The sequence below is a fragment of the Zonotrichia albicollis genome, chromosome 25 (assembly GCF_047830755.1).
Source record: "Zonotrichia albicollis isolate bZonAlb1 chromosome 25, bZonAlb1.hap1, whole genome shotgun sequence".
Classification (NCBI taxonomy): Eukaryota; Metazoa; Chordata; class Aves; order Passeriformes; family Passerellidae; genus Zonotrichia; species Zonotrichia albicollis.
The window spans coordinates 1020387-1037048 of record NC_133843.1 but is presented as its reverse complement, the minus strand read 5'-3'; the positions used below and the strand labels follow the sequence as shown (position 1 = coordinate 1037048).

At 44.8% G+C, this 16662-nt stretch overlaps 1 protein-coding gene across 4 annotated transcripts in view; it reads left to right on the top strand.

The window, feature by feature from the left end:
• Nucleotides 1-6210: 6210 nt before the first annotated feature.
• The window catches only part of CLSTN1 (calsyntenin 1), a 30702-nt gene continuing 20250 nt past the window's right edge, over nucleotides 6211-16662 (top strand). For 3 of the 4 annotated variants that reach the window (XM_074558865.1, XM_074558864.1, XM_074558862.1), the window contains exons 1-2: nucleotides 6211-6486; nucleotides 15147-15269. In XM_074558865.1, coding sequence (XP_074414966.1) covers nucleotides 6420-6486; nucleotides 15147-15269 — 190 coding nt within the window. In that variant the 5' untranslated portion in view covers nucleotides 6211-6419. The remainder of the gene's footprint in view (nucleotides 6487-15146; nucleotides 15270-16662) is intronic. The other variant, XM_074558863.1, reaches the window with a different exon arrangement.

Here is a 16662-nt window from a genome sequence, read left to right as displayed (position 1 = left end):
ACTTGTTTTTCAAGGAACATTCATTTGTCTTGAAGGTAAACCCTCAAATCTTTGAGGTGTCTGTATGTACTTAACTAAGTAAAATCTACCCACCTTGATGTTTTACAGCACTAAGAGTGCTTGTTTTGTTTTGTTCCTTAATATTCCTTTGCAATATCTGCCAAGTGTTGATTTGTGGGTGACCTGTGCAGTTGTAAACCATCTTGGTCACTTGTATTTGCTAAATGGCATTGAGTTTCATGGATACCAGTGGGAGATCAGAGGTTTTGGTACCAGGGAGGCTCTGAAGGTGTGGTGGCATTGGAAGAGCTTTGTTTGGCAGTGCCAGTACAGCCCTTATGGCCCTGCTGCTTCAGGCTGATTGCCATGCTGGAAACACAACTAGGGGACAGTAATTTGGTTCATTTTGGAATCTCTGAGATAGGCTGCAGCCCAACAGGAGAGCATCTGCCTTTCTTTTTGCTGAAGAACACTGCTGGAACTTCTCTGTACAAGCTCATTAGAAAACCCATGGCTTGATTTTATTAATATGTGGTGATTTGGCTCTTTTTACCTACAGAAAATTACTTTTCAGAATAAAATGCAAGAATATTGGCTACAAAAGGAGAAAATAAAGAGTGTAATTGTGTTAATTATCAGAATACCAGACATGTAATTAATATGCCACAGGAATAAAGAGCAAATGTACTAATAGCATATAATTGGACTTAAACTACACCCTTGGTAGAAGTCTCTGCAATGGAACTGTTGTGTTTGTGCTCCTTTTCAAATTAGCAATAAGGAATAAATTAACATCCATTTTCTTGCCCGTACAAAGGCAGAATCATATTGTGGGGCCGGGTAATGAATTCAGAGAATGCCTTTACATTCCCATATGGCTCTTGGGGAGGGGAATACTCATGCACATGGCTCTTCTCCCTTGCAGGGGGAGGCAGAGAGGAAAACCTCATTGTGTGACCAGATGTTTGCAGAATACCATGAGCCTCACGAATACAAAACATCTGTATGCTGAGAACTGAAACACTGCCACCAGTGCCTGGTGCAAATACATGAGCTGGTTTATCCACACACCCTTTTATCCCAGGTGTGTTACTGGACTGCGTTGTCAGACAGAGAAATGGGGTAGGGGCAAGGCACTGAGGGACATCTTTGATAGAACTGGGGAAAAAACTGAGTTCTTCATTCAGCAAATACTCATGTTAATAAAGCCTAAATATTATTGAGGTCCTTAACAAGTATTGCTTTTCAGGTAAAGACTTGAAGGCCAGTCTCTTCAAGGTATTTCAAGGTATTTACAGTATATCTTGATTCGAGGTATTTCAAGCTATTGCAGCACTTGTTAATTTTCCCTCCCCTCTTTGTTCCCTTCTTTCCTAAATATGTAAATGGAAAGCCTAGAAATTCTGTCTTATTCAATTGTAATGCACCTGTCACCACAGTATCCAGACACCTGCCTTTTGCTGCACAGAGGTATTGTGAGAGTGCATTAATTAATGCTTGCAAGTGCTCAGACATCCTGGGATGGAAGGTGCTAATGACTTGTAAAATATTATAATGATGATGCAGAAAATTCAGTCTTTCTTTGTAAGGAAGGCCTTGCATCTCCCCTTCATTGCTTTCATGTTTCTGGATGCATATTTTGCTACAGAAGGTAAGTCTGAGCAGAAAGAAGAATTGAACAAGGTAGAAAGATTGCTAAAGCTGCTGGTTTTCTTGTGAGGGAGCTGGTTGGTTTCATGTACTTCTTTGCTTATTGAATTTTCTTTTTGTGTCTCTGATGAACCCCTACTTCAATGGCTTGTTGAGAATTCTCTGAACGTTCAGAAATGTCAGGGGAGAAGATTTTCTTCTTCACATTGCCAAGGCCTTCATTTGCATCCCCTAAATCAATTCTCATACATGATCAAAGCAGTTCTGGAAATTTTCAAGTGTGGGGAAAACCAGTCCTGTAATTTTTTTCTCCTCTAAAATATACAGTCAGGTTCCAAAGCATTAAAAAATAATAATAATAAAGTCTTAATCTACTGAATCTAAAACCACTCAAGTTTTATGCCTGTGTTCAGAGTGTGTGTATTGGGGACAGCAAGACTAGAAATTATCTAACTGGTTACCTGTGTGTGTTTGTCTTCCAGCTGGCAGGGGCATTGCTCTGGCATCGTGTTGTGGAGTTTTCTTTTGAATGACCCAAAAGATGCCACTACTGCCTGTTGCCTTACGAGAGTATTCTGGGGTTTCATAGACCTTGTTGTGCAGAATTAATTCTTTATCTTCACCCCAAATTATCTTTTTCTTAGCCTCATAATTGTTTGTTCTTCAGCCATGTCAGAACCAGAAAACACCAAAGTTCAAATTCCCCAAATATTTCAGGATTGTCCGATTTCCTTTTCCAGTGGGGATGGGAGCAGCTAGAGTGGTGCTGTTACAGCTTCTCATGGGCTGCTCTCTGGTTCCCTCATCTAATATTAGGCTTGGGTGTGTGTGCAGCTCATGAGCTTAATTACTGCATGGTCTCTGTGGCAATTGGTCCCTTCTCAGAAGTGGTTTCAGGGCAGCTGTGATAAACTGGTGGAGGAGATAAAGCTGGGTTTGAACTTCCCTTTAAAAGAAATCATCATCTGCAAACACACTACTATGCAGACATTAATTGCACTGAGATGAAAAACAAGCCCACACTTGGTTCCAGACTCTTTATTTAAAGATAACCATTTTCTCAATGCAGTTCTAGACTATTTGAAGTTTGGGCCCTTTCCCTTTCGTCTCCCTTTAAAAGAGAGTCAAGTCTAATATTCTGCGTGTATTCAGAATAGTTTATGATGCTGAGCCCCAACAGGCAGATCCAGATTTGATGCTGATGCACCCGAGCATGTCCTGCTGCTCCCTGTATTCAGTGTGCATTGCCTGCCTTTCAGGAGCAGGCAAATGCATTCATTTTTCCCTATCACCCTATCTTTCCTGTTCTGGCTGCTCAGCTCCACTCTGACAAGCACAATAAATGTGTCCTCCTGGGTCCTTGCAAGCCAGGCATTAGTCACACTGTGCATTTCAAGGACATCAGGCCGATAGGTTTTCAGCTGAAACAGAAAACATGTTCTGCCAGGAGCCATTTGTTCCAGTTTTGTTGCTTACCAATAAAATAAAGATCAATGGTTTTTTGGAACTGGAGAAGCAGGTCAGAGAGTAGGAGGGAGATAAGTGGTAAAATGAAGTTGCTGCAGCTAGTTCCCTGAATTTCTCTGAAATAATGGCATGTGGCATTTGGGATAGAGCGAGGATCTCTGTCAGCGTGGGAAATGCAGTTTTCTCTGGCAGACAGGAGGAACAGGACAGCTCCTGCCTAACAGCAATCAGGACTGGTGCACAGCAGGTGCCACACTGGGTGATTGAAATCAAATTGAGTTTTGTGACACAAAATGAGAGGATGTTGTATTTGCTGCACTTCCAGAGTAAGTGCCAGTGGCACATCCATGGTGACAGGGATCAGGATTTCATGTGGCTGCCACACCTCGTGTGCAGGGCCCTTCCTGTCTGTACCAACCTCTCAACTGCCTGTTCAAACCTCTGTCACCCAAGGAAACAAATCCATCGGATTGATCCTAAAATACAGCCTGAAGAATTGTTTGCTTTACTGAATCAGTGCCTTAGTCACAACTGACTCGGAGGAGTTTTGCTTAGAAAGTGAAATGCCATCAATGCCTTCTCCTTCCTTGGAAATTTCCCAGTTTCAGCATGACTGATTCAGCTGATTAATTCATCTGAGCTGGTAGTGTCATTGTGTAATAAATAAGGTTTTCCCAGACATAGCATTTCTTCTCTTAAAAGTGTCTCTTCTTCCTAATTCTGCAGAATCAGAACAATTTAAACGAGTCCTGATGGTAACACTGAAGTCCCCTTTTCACTGTGCTCCATGGTGCTCTGCTTTCTCCTGTTAAAATGTATGATATAGCCCAAGGGAAATGCAGAGCTCTTTTAAAATGTGTTTTTGCCACACCTAATGACAATTTATTTTGCAAAAAATGTTTTAATAGAGAATGTGTATGTGAATGCCGACTGGCCGGACATTCAGCCCTCTTCAGGTACCTTTATATTGACATTAAAGCTCTGCCCATAGTTAGATTCCTAATCAAAATCCAGTATTTGGGTGAGTACTGGGTATGTGTTACACCGTGTATTCATCAATGGGCCATCATCTTTCAGCTGATGAGATCTTGCCTAGCAAATCTTTGCTAATGGGGTGGTTCTTACTCGGTGTATTAGTAAGCCTAGTTGGAGAGTCACAGTGTTCTGGACAGTCCTACTCTCCATACAAAAGAAAAACACATCTTGTAGCACCCTGTCAGCTGAAGCTGCGTTGGCAGAATGTAAAGACTCAGCTCTCTGGCAACAGATGGGCTCCAGGCTTCTTCTGACATGATCTGCCATCCAGCATATGTTAGCCAGGCTGAGAAATCAAGGAGGTTTAGACTGAGGCTTTAGCTTTATTTAAAAAAGGAAGATGTCTTAGCTCTTGATACAGCAGCTGCCCCACAGTCCATGGAATAAATGTGGAGCCCCTTGGCGAAGGGAGAGCTGCAGAGCACAGGATGGAACTGGGGATGTTCCCTCAGGGTATGGCTCTCCAGGGCCCTGCTCTGCTCTGCAGAAGGAGTGAACTGTGAGTAAAAGTGTTTGGTTTGGAGCATGGAAGAGGAAGAACATTTTCCTTTAGATATCCAAATGCACTGGCTTGGACACACTGGGTTCTGTCACCTCCTGAGACCCGAGGGGCTGCTCCAAGGCAGGGAATAGGTCGGTTCCTCACCTTTGGTTCCTCACCTTTGGTTCCTCCTCCATCTCGAGTGTGGGGTGACCAGGTAGAGAGCCCTGGGCTTGCCTCAGGAGGGAGGAGGAGGCTTTTCCACCACAGATCAATCTTGGTATTTAAATTGCCCAGAAAATAAGGAAATACCACATCTCTAGGATCCTGAACATTCTGGACTTTATTTTTATTTCACTGTGGGAGTGAAATGGCTAATAGGTACAAACCATGAGTAGTCAGATCTAATTATAAAATACGTTGGTTGCATTTTAATTGTCAAAATTCAGATCATGGTATTGATTATTTTTTCCTTTGTTGAAATATTTTCTCATTGAAATTTTGGATAGTGGAGCAAAGAACTTTTCTATTATAGGACAAGTTCTGTGCAACTTAATGAATATTCTTGATTTAGATACCACTTGAAATTTTTCTAAACAGAAGTAATCTTTTGCCTTGATAGAAGTCCCTGCACTAAAAGGGTTTGTTACTCTGCAGGACAGACTCAGTGAAGTACCAAGGTGTGTTTGTGTTTGGGCACATTCCTGCAGGATTGCACTTCTAGAGCTGGCAAAACAGCAAGATGGGGGTGCTGGGTTAATGGTTGCATTTGGTGATATTAAAGGTCTATTCCAACCTAAATGATGCTGTGATTGTTTGTACCCGATGCTGTAGCACCAGGTGTTGGCAGTTTGTTCCACCCCAGCTGCTGACTGGGTTTGTGCGTCCCATTCCCAGTGTGGCATCAGCTTATGGTTGGGTAAAACCCAGCGGTTTCCTCTTTTTTACTGAAAATACATGTGAATGTTAGGGCAAAAGCATTCAAATAGCTTTATATGGGGTTAATTATTTCTTAAATAGCTTCATACGGGGTTTAACTTTTTCTAACGACTTGGGGGCTTAATCAGCATTTATTAAATCAGCTGTGTGAGGCTTTGGAAGGGCATCAATTTAACTCAGCTGTGTGAGGCTCTGGAGGGCCACCAATTTAAATCAGCTGTGTGAGGGTCTGGAGGGGCACCAGATTCCCTCAGCTGTGTGAGGCTCTGGAGGGGCACCAGGTTCCCTCAGCCGGGTGATGCGCCGGGAAGGCCCCTCTGCTCCCTGCCCGCAGCCCGGTTCAGCCCGCGGGAAGAAAGAAGCCAAACGCAGCCCAGAGCACCCGAAGCAGCGGCGGCGCTCCGGGCCCGGCGGGCGGAAGATGCCCGTGAGGGAGCGGCGGTGCCCGTGATGGAGGCACCATGGCTATGCCCCTGAGAGAGCACCATGGCGGCGGTGCCGCAGTGCCCTCAGCGCCGGGGGCGGGGCGCGCCGCAGCCCGCGGGGGTCCGCAATGGGTTCTCCCGGCGCCCCCCGCCCCGCGCCGTTGGTTCGCTCCCTCCCCCGCCTGGTGCCCGGCGCGGGCCCGGCCGCCATTTTAGGAGCCGCCGGCGGGGTGGGCGGGGGAGGGAGGGGAGGGACGGCGAGCGGAGCGGGGCCGCGCAGCGCTTCTCCTCCCTCCTCCTCTTCTTCCTCCTCCTCCTCCTCCGCGGGGCCGAGCCGAGCCCTCCGCCCGCCGCACAGCGGAGCCCGGACCAGCGGGGGCGCCAGCCGGGGCTGCGCGCTGCCGTCCCCGCTCCGCGCTGCCATGCCGGCCCCCGCCGCCCGCCTGCTGCTCGCCGCGCTGCTCTGCGGAGCGGCCGCGGCCGCTCGAGGTAACGCGGCTGGGGCGGGCGGGGGAGGCTGCTCGGCGCCTTGGCGACGGCGAGGGCGCCGGTGCGGGTCGCCTGGCGAGCTGCGCCGCGGGCGGGCGAGGGGACGATGTCCTTGGCGCCCTGCGCAGGGGAGGGAGCGCGGAGGCGGGCGGACAGCGGGGGTAGGGGAAGGGGGGAGGATGGAGCTGGGGCCGGGATGACTCCGCCGCGGCCATTGCACCTGCAGAGGGGATGAGGGGATGGCGGCTCGTCCTCCCGGCTCACCTGCGCCCAGCGGCCCCGAGCCCTCCCAGCCGCGGAGGGCGCAGCCCGGCCCGGCCCGGCCCGGCGGGGGATGCGCGGCGGCGGCGGCGCTCGCTGTGTCCGCCCGCCGGTTACATAACGGGGCCCGGGGCGGCCGGGGGGCGGCACTTGTTGCCGGGAGGGTCCAGCGGCAGACCCGGCCGGAGCGGGGCCGGGCAGAGCCGGGGCGGCAGCGGGGATAAAACCCCTGGGCAGCCGGGCCTGGCCGGGCTGGCGGGGCAAAGCTCCGTGCGGGATGAACCGGGGCAGCTCCTGCCTGGGCCGGAGCGTGCGGGCTGGCGATGCGAGCGCGGGCCTGGTGGCTATTGATTGATCCCGAGGAGCAGCAGCATCATACGCATTGCGGGGCTGCTCCCCAGCAGGCTTCAGTGAGAGGCTCGGAGACGCTTCCTCACCTGAAGGTTACCCCTGGCATCGGGAATGCTGCTTCTGCAAGATTCAGCTGCTCGCATGATGAGATTTAAGAGCATTGAATAGCAGCGTACGTTAGAAGTGCGGCTGTAAAATGGCTTATGAATACGTTGAAGGGAAGTTCTTGATTTAAAAACCAGCTCGTTATGGACCCATCTTGATGCAGTTTCCCTATGTGGGATGAAGAAGCTGATGCTGTAGTATGTCTAGGAAGTCTTCTGCCAGCTGTTCTGACAGTGGCCATCATTTACCTGTGTAAGATCCCTCAAGTACAATCTGTTCACCAGCGTTCTTGGAATCATTAAATGTAATATTTACACCAGTACACAAGCATAGTGTCTTTGAATTCCATCGTTTGAAATCAGGAATAAGATTAAGATCAAAAAACCATTTTCCAAGAAAGCTGCTTGGAAACAAATGGCAAATTTAGGCAGCATTACCCAGGACAGTGCTGGTAGGCAGATTTTCTGCAGCTTATTGGAGGCAGTACCTGTTTTCAGTCAGACCTACAGAGCTGCTGGACTGCAGGTCCTGATCTGTTTAACTTCATCACACATAACTGAGTTACAGAATGAGGGCTGCTTCGGCTTAGTGTGTGCAGTTGCCTTAGTCCTTGCAGCGTTTTGGCTGCTGTAGGTAGACCTGTTAATAATATTACGTGGAGATGCACTTAGTGAGAAGTAAGCTCTGGAGGACACCTGGAAAGCTGCAAGGGCTACTCGTTTTTATTTCCCTGTTGTTAGGAAAGGCATTTGTTCAGAAGCATTTATGGTAAGCTTTCCATTTTGTGCTGTATTGTCAGTTCCTTTTTTTTTTTTTTCCCAAGTGCAGTTGAACTTGCCAGTTCTGCCATTCCTGTTGTTGGAACAGGGGAGTGAAAAGTGGTTTCTCTTTTGATGTCAGAAATAAAAGGGAAATAGTGTTTGAGGGATGCGATCTTGCCCAAAAGGCAGGTGTGAGGTAGCTGACCTACCATCTTCCCTGTACTTATTTTAAGGGGTGCAGAGAGTGATTTTGGGTTTTAAAGAGGCATTTTCCTGTCCAGCTGATTCAAAACTCTTAAATCTAATCGAATTTGTTTTGTAATTGATCAAGTTGACCCAAATATTTCCAAGCTTGTTGCAGTGGAATAGCCATACCTAGCAGTGCATTCTGGCTGTGTTTGTGGCTGAAGCAGTTGGATGTCTCTGAGCAGAGCAGGATGGGGAATGGAGCAGTTCCCAGCTGCTGCTTCCATGGGCCTGACCAGGCACAGTGGCAGACCTCTGTCATCTTGGGGCCCTTCCAACTCACTATCATTTAGAAAGGGTATTGATGGAAGTAATACTATCTTGAAGAAACTTTGCTGATCTGTGATTATTTCAGGAAGTTCTGTGGTGCTGTGGATGTCTTAAATCCAAACCACAAACCACTCTGTTACTACCACATTCTTGCTGCAGATGTTTCTTTGACATGGGAACAGCCTTTTAAATATAGGGCTGAAGATTAGGTAGGTTTCTTTCTCCTTTCCAGAGGCAAGGAAATGTAACACTACCCTAAAGCATTATGTAGAGACAATTTGGCTATTTATGTGGCCTGTTCTTTTTGCTCTTCAAGTATTTATGAAAGTAAGAAACCACTGAGAAGAGAGAGAATTAACCAGTACTAAACCTCTCTGCAATGTATGGTGCTTGGGGGAGCATTATATACAGCCATCTGTTCATGTAAACAATTTCAATCTCTTTTTCTGTATGTGTTATTTAAAATAATGCACTGCTGTGGAAACTGAAATGGAGGAGAGATGGTCTGGCCAAGCATGGTGTGCATCGTGTTTGGAATACTCCTGTGCTGGTTGTCCTCTCCCTTGTTACCAGGCTGCAGGTTGTGCTGTCTGTGCTGAGGTAGCTGGAAAATGTGTCAACAGAAACTTCTCTAGACTTAAGAAATTTATGTGTCTTTGGTTTGAGGTCGTAATGTTTCTGCAGACACAAAATCACCAGCCTCATATAATGGTAAAGGTATTTTTAAGGAGAAGGGAAGAAGCTGGGCTCATGGGCCTCAGTGTGTCATTGAAGTTAAACCCTGCTCAGGCCACAGCTCTGCATGATGTGAACATCCCACGGTTAGAATTCTGGTATTCTGGGTAAAGCAGCGTTTCCTGCCTGAAGCCCAAGTATGTGATAGCTGAGTGGCTTGTGGCTCTGAAACTGTTATGAGAGAGGAAAAAACATCTACAGTCATTAGAGTTTTCTGAAGAAAAGCTCTTCTACCATTTTTCTGAGCCTTATCTGATTCTCTTTAGTTCCATTGGGGGAAGTCTCTCTGAAACGTGGTTTGTGGTGTTAAGGGCCACATATCTTGTAGCATTATCATTGTGTCAGAGACAGAAATGATACCTCAGCCTGGGAGAGTTCAGTGAGGCGGAAGCCTTGGTCTTAAATAAATCTTGTTTTGCACTCTAATTTATTTGTTTTGTACTGATTGACTCGCATTGGCTTCTGCAGGGACTAAACCTCCTTAGAAGTCTTTAGAAGGGATTATTGGAAACCTCAGTGCCTTTGAAGGAGTGTCTGTCTGTCCTTTGTTTATAGTATTAGGTCTCATCTCACTTGCTTTGTGTCTGATTGAAAACAAGTTGCAGCTACTGCTCCCAGTGGGTTTCCCTGGTTTTAAATGGAGTCAACAAGTAGAGCCAGAAGTGCCAGCTATACTGGGGTGATGTTTGCTGTATTTCTAAATACTGCTTCCTTTCAAGGAGCAAAGTTTATGTATAGGACAGCAGTTAAAAGGAAAGGGGTTTCCAGTCTTGCACTATAATTAGCAACATTTAAGATAACATTTATTAAATTAGTGTTTGTAGTTAAAGGCTTATGTTTTCTAGTTTAGTCTTCTGTTTAGTGTAAAACATTTTAAATTTCACTTGAAATTAAGGCTTTGTTGTCTTAATCCTATTTAAACTGTTTTGTGGTGGAATCTTTGTTTTCTCTGACGGGCTTTTATCCAAATTCAAATTTGGTCAGTATATTGTCTGTCTGAGGTCTTGGGTGCTCTGAATGTTTCTTCTGTTGCAGTTGTGGATAGTAAAAATTGCAGATAGTTTCTAATCAGTCATTTGCACGTCTCTCAGTTTCATCAGGCTTACAGCAAAACTTCCATCTATCTTTGTACAAATAAAATCAGATAGAGTTGACTGGTTCAATGGAGAACAGGAAACTTTCTGTAAGTGGTGATAAACAAGTGATTTTTCTCCAGGCAAAATCCAATTTAATGAAACCCTGTTGAATCCCTACAGCTATTGGTTTGAATGTGGTGTTTGAAAGAGGTCGTGTTAATTGTACAGGCTGATAGTGTGGGCAACTGATAGATGATAAATTTATCTTGTGCTCCAGTGTATGGCTGGTGAGCTTCCAGAGCAGGAGTTAGAAATGCTCCTTGACTGTGGCAGAGTCCAAGACAGAGATCTGAAAGTGTGGGATGAATTTCAGCCGCTGGGTTTTCCCTCAGCCAGGACCACAGAGGGCAGTGGTGGATATCCGTGCTCTCCCTTAATCCCTGTCCTGGGGCATCTCCTGGCTTCTCCCTCAGGCTGTGCTGCTGCCTCCAGTCCCAGCAGTGGCAATGGTACTTTGGGAGCCTCATGCTGTGGGTATGCTCCACACTACCATGGGAGTCAGGATTTGAGCAGAACTTGTGGTCAGTTTTACCCCATTGTTTGGACCTGGTTGTAGGACAATGACTTTTGATAAAAATCTAGGTTTGATAAGACCCAGTTAAATAAACAAGCACAATACATCTTTGCATTACCACTGGTTTATTTCAAGTTCTTGTACCCAAAGTTAATCCTGGGTGTTTTCTCTTGGAGGCTGGGGGCAGGAGCTGTGAGTGGCAGGCTGGGCAGGACAGAACACACATTGTAATCAGGCCCGGCTACGCCTTCTCTAATTCAGCTTTGCTTTCAGGGTGGAGAAGCATATTTTATTGTGTAGCTCTTCACTCCTTGGCTGGACTGTATTTTTCTGTGGTTAGGTACTGCACACATTTGTTCTTTTAATGATATAGCTTAAAATTTCATCAGAACAGTACTAAATTACAATGTTCAAGGTAAGACGTGTTGGAGTTTTTATTGTCTCGCTGAAAGGCTTCCTTGTGATCTCTTGCATCCAGAGTAAGACAATAAAGAAAAGATACACAGTTATCAGTTTTTATCAGACCTTCAGGACAAGTAAAGGACTCTTTACTGGTTCATCTGTATTAACAGAGACTAGTTCTCTTTTTGTGAATTTTCTAGGCATTTGTCATGAGGTCTCAAAGGTACATTTTCAAAATGAGGATTTTGTTGTTTCTGTCACTAGATTGAACAAAATAGCTTTCAAACTTTAGTACTTGTTACTGAGTTTAGTATGTTTAACCAGTTAATTCTTAAGATTTTTTTTTTACATGAATCATCTTGATTCAGTTCTAACAATATGCAACACGGCTATACAGCACAGTATATTAGAAGCAGTTATCTAGAAAAGGGGTTCCAGCTACAGTTCTTTCTGGCTGGGGTGTGTTTAAATCTTTGGTCATGTAGGTGCCAGATCCCATTTGAGTCAAATAAACTTCCGACCACTTGTAAGAAGAAAACAAAAGTCCTCAGAAACGACTTTGATAAGCACATTTAATTTTAGTATTTGCTTTCAAATTACAGAGCTGAATTAATCTGATTGTCTTAATAGCTTGTGATTAAAGTTTCCATACTAGCCCTAAACCCAGCTGTCCTGCCTACCTGTTCGTTTCCATTCATTAATTCTTTTCGGCAGCGGGAAAAGGTTGCTGCTGGTTATGTGCTGGATTGTGTTCTGCAGCATGAGCCATCCATCCTTGCTTTGAGGAGCAGTCCCCTTGCTGCAGCACGGTCAGAATGGTCTGTTGTGCTCCGGGAGACAATGAGCAGATGGGATTTTCAAAGCTGGGCTTGGAGGCACACGTGCAGTGCCTCCCCTGCAGCAGCAGCATTACCTGCGGGGAGGTGGCTGCGCTCTGCTCAGGGAGGGTTCTGTCAGGCTGGGCAGCAGGCAGGGCTGGCAGGGGCATCCCCACTCAGGGTGACCCCCGGGAAATGGGGAAATGCCTGTGCTGAGCTGGCCTTGGCATTGCTGTGCCCAAAGTCTGCCAGTCTGTGCCAGCACGGCTCCCCCCACCTGGCTAGATTAATGCTCGTTGGGATTTACAGCAGATTCCAGCTGAGGCACTTACAAACAGTGTGAATATTGCATTTCAAGGAAACTGGTGTCGTTTATCCCAGTTAAATGGCAAGAGATTAACAGCTCAGGGCACTTGGTTAGTGTCAAGCTTGGGATAGGCTGCTGTTCTGGTTTGAAATTACCAGGCTGTCTTTGAGCAGCCTCTGTAGATTGCAGGAGTTCCGTGACAATTAAAGCACCCCTTCACAGTCCAGCATTTAATGCTATTTAAGCAGCTGAGATCGGGATAATACTTGGTTCAGTTTGATTGAAGGGAAGCAGTGATGTAAGCTGTACTTCATATTTCAAATGCTAGCTTGAGAATTCCTTCCAGTGTGTGGTTATGCTGAAGTCAGTAGATCACAAATATGGATAACAGGCCTTTCCTGGGTATTCAGCAGTAAGTTTGTGTTTTAAAATCCAGTGATGTTTAGCCTTCATACACACAAAGGGATTTAAGCTTTATGTTTTAAAATCTGGTGATGCTTTAGCCTTCCAAAACACAAAGGGGTTTAAGCTTTATGATTTTATTGTCTGCAGCACAATAAAAAGACATGACTTTGCTTTCAACTGGGCCTGTTGTTTGAAGGTTCACTAGACTCTGCAGATGCTCAGCATACTCAAAATTCTGTTCATATGTGCTTACAGTACTTCAAGGTTTTATAGAACTCCCTACCCAGCAGTAGTGGGATTTAGGAGGTTGCTAAATTAGGAGAAGATTTCTCAGAACATTAAAAAAAACCTAAGTATTTTTGTAATCCACATTCAGAAGCATTAGAATGGAGATGGAGGGTTTTTTCTGGCAGAGATCTGCTCTGGTATTTTGTACCATATCCTTGCAAGAATGAAGATGAACAGATGAAAGGACTCAGATTTTCAGTTGGGGTGTAACAGTTCCTGGATGAACCAACATAAAAATACACAATTGTGACCTCCTTGTGCCACTGAAGCCACAGCTGTGTTGGTGAGATGGTTTTCTTGAGCCCAGGTTGGAGCTGTGGGTGTGTTCCACGGGAGCAGAGCTGGGCAGGGGCTGGCACCGTCCCTGGCAGGGGGAGTGTGTGCTGTGGCCCTGGGAGGAGCAGGTTTGTTCCAAACGCCGTGTTCTGGGAGCTGCTCTGGGGAAGTGGAGCAGTGTGCTTGGCATTTGCTGCCTCTGTGCTGTGCTGCATGCTGGAAGTGTGCCTGTGGGAGCCTACTGAGGCAGTGAAGAGAGTGTTGCCATATTAAGTAAAACCACATGGAGTAATTAACACGGTTTGCATTAAAGCAGTTCCTTGTGAGATCTTTCTTGCTGCATTGTTATGGATGAAGATGATATATCCTGTCTGCTGCTGCTACTAACTAGTAAAAGATTGCAGATGGAAGCATACTGGGAGTATGATGGTTTCCTGTATGAGTTCTCTAGGTTTAATCCTTTATTGAAGTGTCCTTTTATCACTGTTGTTAATTCCCCTAGGTAAGCATATGGCACAAGGCATGAATCCATTTTGGTTGGTTGAAGAGACAGGATTCAAGAGTCTGGGTTAGCCTTCCATCTCTGCCTGCCTTGTGACAATCTGCTTATATAATTCTGTAGAGGTGAAATAGCAGGACTCAGCTGTGTGCTAGTGTTCAAGCTGTAGTAGATATTTTACTTTTATTTCATAAGTTTTATTCTTGATCTCCTGCAGACCTGAACCTGGGTGATGTTGCCTATGGAATGCTCTTTGGTGGGTTTGTTGTAACCTCCAGCAAAGCATTTTTTAATGCATCATTTGCTGAAGGTTACTTGGTTTTGTCTGGTAAGGAGCAGGTTTCAGGCCCTTTAGGATGTTTTTCAGTAGGCTCTAAGCAGCTGGATACATGAAATTTTCCAGAATTGCATGTGGGAAAATAGTGCTACTAAGGAAACGTAACCATCCAGGAGCAACTCAGGCAGTCACACTCCAGCACCTGAGCTGGGGATCATAAAATAAAGCTAAATGTTTAATAATTAAGGGACTCTCCTGCTGGATTGTCACACTGTAGATAACATGATTTGATCTTGCATCTTTAGTGATGTAGTAGAAAAAACTCTTTTTGAGGCTGACAGGGAAAGAGACTGCGTTTGTTTGCAGCAGAGTCATCCTGAGACAGGCTCAGGGGATCACTTTGAGGCCCTTGGGTGCAGAGGTGAAGGATTCTCTCATGTGGGATTTCTTAGTGGCTTCCCAGTATCTTGAAGCAACTACTGAATAAATGAAGCTTGTTGTCTTTTCCACCTGTTTTCTTATTGATAGTGAAACCCCCTATACAGGACGGAAAGCTGACCTGAGAACAAATCTCCATGTTCTGAAGAATATTGCAGCAGCTGTATCCCAGGTTTTGCATGGTGGGGGGAAGCACGGTGTAAACAAACCCTGGTGTTTCGTGTTCTCTGATTTGTTTCTGAGTGAGATTTTGCTGGTGTCACACTTGGCACTGATGGCAGCAGCTCCCCATCACTGTTTGCAGGTTTTTGAATTGCACTTCAGGGGCATCTTAAATCCCAGCATAGTTAGAAACTAATTTAAATTCTCTGAGTTACTTTTGGAAAGCCTACAGGGACACTCAAATTTTCTGAACATACTTAGCCAGGATTTTGTCTCGAATTTTTTAGTTTATTGAAACCTTGATTCAGAATTGCAAAAGAGGAAAATACAGAAATTAGTATTACAAAACATTTTTTAAAGATATTGTCAGTTTCAAGTGTTTTGACTTTGTACTTTGTTTCCCCTTCAGTGAACAAGCATAAGCCATGGATTGAAACAACCTATCATGGCATAGTTACAGAAAATGACAACACGGTGCTCCTGGACCCCCCTCTAATAGCCCTGGACAAAGATGCCCCTCTGCGATTTGCAGGTAAGGAATTCATCTGCATTTCTGTTTGAAGATGTGCTGATGCTTTCCTGGGGGCAAGTGCTCTGTGTTAGCGTGTTTTCCCTAACAGCAGCATAACATTTCAAAGCTTTTAGATCCTAGGAAATGTGTGTGCATGGACCAGTGTTTTATTTCAGGTTTGCAGCTGTATCCAAGTATCCAAACCAGAAAGTACTTTGCTTCTTTCAATTTCATGTGTACATGGTAATTTTTCTGGTGCTTTATTTTTGTTTTCATAGTGTCTATCCTTTTCCTCAATCCTCCAGATTCCACATTTCACAGCATTCAGCGTGGGAGTTCTGAAACAATGATTTTCTCACCATTCTGAAGAGTGTTTTGGTGTTTGGTTTCCTTAGCGATTTTTGTGTCTTAATAAAGTGAAAATACTAATTAGTAGAATTAGGATTGCATGTCTATGATAAGTTTGCTTCACAGTCTAGGGTATTTTGAAAACTGAACAACTTTCTGTGGCTGAAGAAAAGGCTTTTTCTCCTCCAGTAAAGAATATAGAGAATGATACACAAGATATTGCCAAGTGTGGGTTGATTCTTCACTTCAAACATAGGACTGACAATTTTCTTATAAACTTCTGCAGTAGATTTTTTTCTGAATACTTTTGTTTAGGCATACTGTATTCATTAATTGGATGCAGTATTAAGAAAAGTCCTTTTTTGAATTTGACAGTGTTAGAAAGATGTATTTGAAGAAAAACATTGGGCATCTGTAGGTATTTAAATTACTTGTAGTGGATAACACAAGCTTAAATTGGATATTTGGAGAAGCTTATTTGGTTAAGCAAAATTTGAGAGTTAAGAATCCTAGTGAAGTACCTAAAGGATGTGGCATGAGCCATTTTTGGGAGCATTGCTTAGCCTGGCTTCATGGAGGAAGAGATAGGAGAGTGATTAAATTAAATTAAGAGGCATTTGAAAGGTTCAGCAGCTGACTGCCTTGAATGCTGCAATTTTATGGCAGTTTGGTCACAATTTTCTTGAGGTACTGCTTAAAGTAACAGTTTTGTTCATTATCATAAGGCTGTGATTATCTCCAATGAAGTTGAAGATAATGGTAAATTTGCTATTCAGAAGTTGAGAGATAATGCTAAACCTCTGAAATTCAAACTTCCTCATGCATTGGGTACATATGGCAGAGGCTCTTCTACTGTCTTAACTGGAAATAAAACTTCTGTCTGTGGACAAAACTTTCATTGCCAAAGGAAGAACATTGTGTTGGGATACACAAAATCTGTTAATTAAGAAGAGGAATGGGAGGCCTGACTTGTGTTCTCAGGGATGAGCAGAACGTGAATCACCTCTTGCAGTTCTTAAATGCTTTAAATGTAGGTGCTGGTAGTTCAGCAGCATTGCACAGATTC